This window comes from Seriola aureovittata, chromosome 10, assembly GCF_021018895.1.
Source record: "Seriola aureovittata isolate HTS-2021-v1 ecotype China chromosome 10, ASM2101889v1, whole genome shotgun sequence".
NCBI classification, from domain to species: Eukaryota; Metazoa; Chordata; class Actinopteri; order Carangiformes; family Carangidae; genus Seriola; species Seriola aureovittata.
In genome coordinates, this window is record NC_079373.1 from 22738876 (window position 1) to 22747576 (window position 8701).

General features: G+C 42.2%; 1 protein-coding gene across 1 annotated transcript; it reads right to left on the reverse strand.

Annotated features, from left to right (window-relative positions):
• Positions 1–2221: 2221 nt before the first annotated feature.
• Positions 2222–8399, reverse strand: LOC130175854 (retrovirus-related Pol polyprotein from transposon 412). The gene has a single exon (XM_056386454.1). It carries the CDS (start codon positions 7521–7523, stop codon positions 3033–3035), a length of 4491 nt encoding a protein of 1496 aa, XP_056242429.1. The 5' UTR covers positions 7524–8399; the 3' UTR covers positions 2222–3032.
• Positions 8400–8701: the final 302 nt, after the last annotated feature.

Here is an 8701-nt window from a genome sequence, read left to right on the forward strand (position 1 = left end):
ATTATCAGCAATGGGCTTTGGATTTCATGCTTGGGTGAAATTCACACCGTAATGACAAATGAGATGTTTTTTTTTTTTCGTCTTATCAAAACAAGTGAGTTATAAATGAACAGCACAGGCTGTGTATGTCCTTGTAGTTTCCTGATTGCTTTCACAGTGTTGAGAGAAAATAATGAACTGCTGTTTTTTGAGGTTTGAAAGTTGGAGACGAGAACTCAAACAACACGGTGTTGCTTATTATTCTGGGATATTTTTCTATTGTCACACTTTCTGGCCGAGCAGAAAAACTGCAGCTGAGGAGAAAAACGATAAATTTCCCCCCTGTGAAACCTATACATTTTTTGACATTTTTCTGTGCATTATTAATGCTCAGGCTTGGTTTCAAGGTCAAGGGTGATATCTGCAATCAGTTACAGTACAAAACAAACAAACAAACAAACAAACACACAAAAAGAAAAGCAACATTTTCAATTCATGGGTCTCTGTAATAAAACCAAGGCCAGTGGCTATGGTGTAAAAGGGAGGGAGAAAGACATATTTTTCTGTTTTCATTTTTGCGAACAAGCACTAACTTGCAAGACTTTTTTCTCTTTTTAAACCCACCTATTTTAAATGATGATATTAATTCACTTAGTAATTTTGGGCAAATCACGTCACTAAATGTTTGAAATCAGTCATGTAAAAATCATGTTTATTTGGAACCTGTAGGAGGGTCACATTGATTTCCCCAAAATACGCTGTTTTGCGCAAGGTCTCGGTTCCCCATGTCTCTACAACGGAAGATGACCCACGCAGCAACAATAGCCACATTTATAGGAAACGTGCCAGGTTGAAATAACCCAGAATTATCCTCTAGCATTAGCTCTTTGACTGCACACAGCAGTACTCAAGGAATCTAGTACTCAAGAGGTCTAGTATCGAGTGGCAGCGACGATCGTTTAAGTCTGACAACATAATGCATTAGTTGTTTTAGTTTAGTTGCTATATATTTGCTTTTCTCTCTATCTGCTTACTGGAGTGAAAATTAGTAGAAACCTTTCTTTCTGCTGAGTTCCTGATCATTTAAAAAAAAAAAAATGTGTCCAGCCACTGATCAAAAGAATCTGGTTTGTAAAAATTACAGCATCACATATCTCCTAAATCTAAACCAATTCCCAAAAGTGATTTCATCAGTCGAGTGCTCATTCATTTTTAATGATGCCTTCAGTTTGTTTTATATACTTGTATGCCTTATGCCTTTGGATTTAACCCTTTTCTTATTGCTCCAATAATACACACATTGATTAATACATGCAAATACATGGGTCTGATGTTAACTCAAAGATGAAACAGCACTCTGTCTCATCTTTGAATTAACATGAGACCCATACAGAGTAATATCTTTGTGTGCAACTAGAATGCATTTCAGCCAAATCTGATAATGTTAATATATTTGTTCTTCCATTTTAAAGAGGTGTAGATTTAGAGTGCACTGTCTCTCCACGCTGTATAATATCTAATAAATGCAAAAGTACCAAAACCTAATCTTTTTAAAGAAAACAGGCTCAGGGGGTGACTAAGAGAAATGAGTCAGGGAACGATAAACACAGTCAGCTTACTATTAACACCCATGCTCTTTCACTATGCTCATTTCTCTGCTTAATAATATCGAACACTGCCATATTCAGCCTAATTTAAAAATGTCTTGAGAGATTTCTGCTCTTTTAAATCAATACTTTTACAATTTGTCATGTCCAGCTGTGATGAAAAACAGAGGTGTCAGCATGTGATTTATTTGGTAAATGCCATCTTAACACTGTGCTGCACTTTAAACTGCATGGTGGCAGCACAGAATTTTAGAAAGATGATGAAATGAATCTTAAACACCCATAAAATGAAATCCTTTGCTGTTTGTGTTATTTATTCTACAGTATATAAGTGAATTAAAGTGGTTTGACTACATGTGACAGGCAGTTTGGGGAAATGCTGTGCCTCAAGAATATCAGCGTGTTAGCATGCTGACGTTAGCATTTAACTCAAAGCACAGATGTCAGCTGTACACAGTCACCAAAATGATTGTAGACCCTTATTGTATAGGAACTGCTTTTTATCTTTTTTGCAGACAGTCATTGCAACTGTTTTTCATCACTTGTGCTGATAAAACCATGTTAGAACAAAAACAGTATGTGATGTAGGCCGACCTGAGTGGCCGTTTAGTAGGAGGCAGACACGGAGAATTTTGTCCAGGGATACCAAAGTGATTTATTTACAGTGCAGTCCATGTTCACACTCAACAAAAAATCTCAAAATAATTAATCTAGGCCAAACTAATTAAAGTTAACTCATAGTAACTCAACTTAAACAAACATCATGTGTACACAGCTACACTGATGTGTCAATCCCCCCTCGAAGACAAAAGCAACTGCTTTATATAGGCCCTTCCATCCAGACCTAATCTGGACCATACCATCGCTGCAGGTATACATTTTACTTTATTGACACAGGAATTAACTACAGTTATTCTACTATAACCACCTGATAAGGGGAAAACCCTTTCCTATAGTTTATCTACTAATAAACATGCCATATACATAAATAATTCAAAATCACAGTAAATAAACACAACCTAAATTACAATCACCCCTCCCCACATGAACTGACCTGGTGACATCACCAATGATGTCACTAAGGGTATAAATATGGGACATCATTGGCTGCTTCCTCCCTTTGTCTGTAACACATGGTAAGTATGGTGAGTAACAGAATGTTTGAATAATGAAAATAGAACTTAATCAATAAATAACTAAACTTAATACTTGTAGATGTTTTAATTTAACCAAAAAATGTTGTTAAATGAACTGTAACTAAACATAATACAAACTACAAACAAACCCGGGATAGAATGTGTCTGCAAATGAGAAGTTACTGAACATAAGGTTAAATGGTGAACAAGCATGAGTAAATCTGTAAACTATGATGTTATGATGGATCAAAGTAGGGACAAGTGGTGTAATTCTTACCCACTTTGTCACACACCCCCCCCCTTAAGACCGTTACTCCTCAGAGTCACGGGACAGGAAGTCGGCGATGACATTCTTGTGCCCTGGTCTATACTGGACCTGAAAACGATAAGGCTGAAGAGACAAATACCATCTGGTGATTCTAGCATTAGTGTCTTTCATCTTATGGATCCACTGTAACGCACGATGGTCAGTCTCCAGAACAAACTCTTTACCAATGAGGTAATATCTCAAAGTGTCTAAAGCCCATTTAATAGCAAGCGCTTCCTTTTCAATAGTCGAATACCTCATTTCCCGTGCGAAGAGTTTCCGACTGATGTACTGCACAGGCAACTGATTTCCCTCACCTCCTTGCAGTAACACAGCTCCCAGCCCTACTCCAGAAGCATCTGTCTGAACAGTAAAGGGAAGAGTAAAATCTGGACATTGCAGAACAGGTTCTTGACACAGACAGTTTTTCAAGTCTTTGAAAGCATTTTCACTTTCCTGAGTCCACTTCAGCTTTACTGGGCTGGATTTACGAGTCATTTCAGTTAGTAATGCAGATCTTGATGCAAAGTTGGGGATGAGTCGGCGATACCAGCCTACTAACCCCAAGAATGACCTTAGCCTCCTCTTGGTGTTAGGTAGCAGTGAAGCTGCAATTGCCTCAACTTTTCCTACCTGAGGTCGAATACCTCCACCTCCAATCACATAGCCAAGATACTGGACCTCAGACTTAGCAATGTGACACTTCCTGGCATTGATCACAAGACCAGCATTCTGGATGCGTTGGAAGACATCACCCAGATGTTGCACATGCTCCTCCCACGTCCGACTGTAGATAACAATGTCATCAATGTAGGCTGCTGCATAGTCCTCCGCTCCTCTCAATACTTCATCCACAAGCCTCTGAAATGTTGCTGGGGCTCCATGCAAACCAAAGGGCATCATTTTGAATCTATACAGGCCACTCGGTACTCTGAATGTTGTAAAGTCCTTTGAAGACTCTGTTAAGGGCACTTGCCAATACCCTTTGCAGAGGTCAAGGGTCGTTAGAAAGTTAGCATTTCCCAAACGCTCAATCAGTTCATCAACCCTTGGCATTGGATAGGGATCAAAGGCAGAAACTGCATTCAGCTTTGAAAAGTTGACACAAAACCTCAGTTTAGGATCATCTTTCTTTGGAACTAGCACCACAGGGCTACACCACTCACTACGAGAAGGCTCAATAATTCCTGTAGCCAGCATCTCCTCCACTTCTTGTTTGAGCTCAGAAACGAGCTTGGCTGGAATGCGACAGGTGGTGTCTCTAATCGGCTGCTGTTCTGGTGAACGCAAGCGGATTTCATGTTCAATGAGCTGTGTACAACCTGGCTTTGAACTGAAAAGTTCTTTGGCCATGTGGGCTTGCAGCTCCTGGCGTTTGTCTGTTGTCAAATGACTCAGATCTGGTAAAACTGGACTCTCAGTTGTAGTCGGAAAATACTGCTCCTGCAGCTCTTCCTCATCAATAACTGTGCGTGCCCAGAAGGTTCTAGACTGCTCTTGTTCAACCCACTCTTTCAGCAGGTTCACATGAAAGATTTGATGCTTTTTCCGGCGGTCTGGCAAAAAGAGTTCATAGGTGACTGGACCTGTCTTTCTTGTGACCTTGTATGGTCCCTGCCACTTGGCCAGTAGGCCACTGTCAGACGTTGGCAGCAATAGGAGAACTTTCTGGCCCTCCTGCAGAACTCTCCATCTTGAAGCTGTGTCATACCTTTTCTTCTGTCGCTCTTGTGCCTGGCCCAGGTTGTCATTTGCAAGTTCTTGAAATTGTCCCAGTTTATCTCTCATCTTCAGAACATATGAGAGCTCACTGCACTGCTGTTGTGGCAAAGGCCCCTCCCAGGCCTCCTTCAAGACATCCATTGGACCTCTCACTGAATGTCCATATAGCAGCTGGAAAGGTGAAAACCCAGTTGATGATTGTGGGACCTCTCTGTAAGCAAACATCAAGAATGGAAGCCACTGGTCCCAGTCTGACCCCGACTCATTCACAAATTTCCTCAGCATGGACTTGAGGGTTTTATTAAAGCGCTCAACGAGGCCATCTGTCTGTGGATGGTAGGGACTGGTCCTCACACCTTGAATTCCAAGCAGTCTGTAAACCTCCTTCAACATGCTTGAAGTGAAATTGGTGCCTTGGTCAGTGATGATTTCCTTTGGGATTCCAACTCTTGAGAACAGTTGAATGAGGCAGTTGACAATCTGGCGGGCCTTAATCTTCCTCAGAGGAAAAGCTTCAGGGTATCTTGTAGCATAATCACAGATGACCAAGATGTACTTCTGGCCTGCACTACTCCTTTCTAGGGGGCCTACAATGTCCATGGCAATGCGGGAAAAGGGCGTGTCAATGATGGGCATGCTTATCAGGGGAGCCCTATCTCCTTTCCTGCCTGGTGCTGTTAATTGACACTGTGGACAAGACTGACAGTATTTTACTGTGTCAGCGTACTGCTGGGGCCAGTAAAAACGGGGAACCATCCTAGAGAATGTTTTTGTCTGTCCTAAGTGTCCTGCCCAAGGGATAGAATGGCTCAGGTTAAGGACTATGGGCCTCAAACTCTGGGGGATGACTAGCTGATCACCAATCTGACTGCGGCGATACAATATATCTCCCTTGACCACAAATACTTCCTTTTCTGTTCCTGTGACCTGGGTTGACTCAGGCTTGCATCTAGAGAACAAAGTTGTAAGAGTGGGGTCCTGTCTCTGCAGCTTAGCAATGTCACTTGGGATGAAAAAAGGGTCAGGCTCTAAAGGCTTGGACACATGCTCAGCTACTTTTGTACCCCTGACTCTATCCTGTCTCCTCTGGCTCCTGCTTTTACGCTCCTTACACTGCTTGATATGCTCCACCCCAGGCACTTCCTCCCCTGAGAATGGTAACTCCTCCCATGCTTCTTCTGCACTAGCCTGTTCCAGCTTACTTTTGGACCTTGTGACTGCTAGCAAACTTTCACTGGTACAACCAGCTCTGGCCTCACGAGATTGCTTAGCTATTAACTCAGCAAGGATAGGAAGATCAGAGCCTAACACAACCTGATAGGGCAGTTGCTCCAATACCCCTACTGATAGCAGGTAAAGTTGGCCTTCAACGTGGATAGCTACCTTAGCTATGGGGTAACCTACTTTGTCACCGTGGACACAGAACACATCTACTGTCCCTCCACAATAAACAACATCCCTAGGGAGGCTATCCTGTCTGACTAGGGTGCGGTTACTTCCTGAATCTAGAAGAGCTACACAGGGTCTATCCTCAATTAACACTCCTATTGTAAGCTCCTCACCTTGACAATCAGAGACTTCTTCTCTCTCCAGCTCGCTTACCAGTAACTTGGGAGCAAAACAAATGTAGTTCTTACTAATCTGGCCTTTAGGACAATCTGCTTTAAAATGACCTGTCTGACCACATGAGTGACACACTAAGGGGGTTCTATTTCTAAGCTCAAATTTAACTGAATTTGAGGGGAAAGAACTATGTCTTGTGTTTCTCGTTTTAAAGTCACTGCCACTGATAGGCTTACCAGAAGAGGTGGGTGGGCGGGACTTGGCTGGAAGGTACTCTTTTGATGGACGGCGGGCAGCCAGGAAAGCTTCAGCCAATTCTGCTGCTTCTTTGGAAGTTTTTGGGTTCCTCTCTTTAATCCATGTACGAAGGTCAGGATTCAGGACTTTGAGGAACTGCTCCATAATGATGGTATCTCCAATCTGTTCCTTTGTCTTTTCTTTGGGAGCCATCCACTTGTCATACAAGTCTTTGAGGCGGACCTGCAGCTCTTTAGGGGTCTCCTCTTCTGCTGGTACACTCGACCGGAATCTCACTCTGTAGGTCTCTGCACTGATTTCATACTTCTTCAAGACAGCACACTTTACTTTTGCATAGTCCATGGTGTCATCAATGTCCATAGCTACATAAGCAGAACGGGCTCGACCGGTTAGCAATGGAGCCAGGTGAAGCGCCCACTCTTCCTGAGGCCACTGACAGGCATGAGCGATCCTTTCAAAGGTGATTAAATAATGTTCAATGTCCTCACCTTCACTGTATGGCTGCATTTTGGGGCTTTTCCAGTTTGAGGGCCTCACCAAGCTGGAACGCTGTCCTCCATTAGCCAACAGTAATGAGTCGACCTCAGGCCTGCCTTGGATTGCTGGGATTTGAGGAGGCTCCGCTGTAAGCTCAACAGAGGGGGTGGGTGTGGCTGCGGAATCTCCCATCAGCTGCTGACGATCCTGGCGGTCCTGTTGCACCTCATGTTGGAGCTGGGAAAATTGGTGCTGGATTCGCTTCCACCTCTCCTCCTGTCGTTTGCGCTCCTGCTCAATCCTGGCATCACTATCAGCCTGCTGTTGCACCAGACATCTTAGAAGACTTGCCAGATCAGCTATACTCTCTTGCTCCTTGGCTTGACCACCTGCTGCCCCCTGCTGGTGACAGACATCTTGAGACACCTCTGGAGGACACTCAGTTGCTTGAGGTTTCTTTTGCCTGGTTGACATTTTCTTCACTGCCTCCTACTGGCCTGGATCCCACCACTGCCACCAAATGTGATGTAGGCCGACCTGAGTGGCCGTTTAGTAGGAGGCAGACACGGAGAATTTTGTCCAGGGATACCAAAGTGATTTATTTACAGTGCAGTCCATGTTCACACTCAACAAAAAATCTCAAAATAATTAATCTAGGCCAAACTAATTAAAGTTAACTCATAGTAACTCAACTTAAACAAACATCATGTGTACACAGCTACACTGATGTGTCATTCCCCCCTCGAAGACAAAAGCAACTGCTTTATATAGGCCCTTCCATCCAGACCTAATCTGGACCATACCATCGCTGCAGGTATACATTTTACTTTATTGACACAGGAATTAACTACAGTTATTCTACTATAACCACCTGATAAGGGGAAAACCCTTTCCTATAGTTTATCTACTAATAAACATGCCATATACATAAATAATTCAAAATCACAGTAAATAAACACAACCTAAATTACAATCACCCCTCCCCACATGAACTGACCTGGTGACATCACCAATGATGTCACTAAGGGTATAAATATGGGACATCATTGGCTGCTTCCTCCCTTTGTCTGTAACACATGGTAAGTATGGTGAGTAACAGAATGTTTGAATAATGAAAATAGAACTTAATCAATAAATAACTAAACTTAATACTTGTAGATGTTTTAATTTAACCAAAAAATGTTGTTAAATGAACTGTAACTAAACATAATACAAACTACAAACAAACCCGGGATAGAATGTGTCTGCAAATGAGAAGTTACTGAACATAAGGTTAAATGGTGAACAAGCATGAGTAAATCTGTAAACTATGATGTTATGATGGATCAAAGTAGGGACAAGTGGTGTAATTCTTACCCACTTTGTCACACAGTATCAATTTACATCAACTTAAACCAGTGTTGTGATGAATAACTTTGGCCCAAATATTACATTTGCAGTCCTATTACCGTTCTACCTTAAAGGTCCTTTATTTGAATTCTTTACAGTGTTTTATTTGAAGTCTTGATCCAGTGGTTTTAGAAACCAAAAACAATCTCAATGTAGTGTGTACATCTGCTCTCTCAGGAGAGGCTCAGAGCCGCTCTTCTGATTGGCTGACTGTTTTTTGAGTGATCGAATAAAAATATAGCAGATTTCATCAAACACTCAGA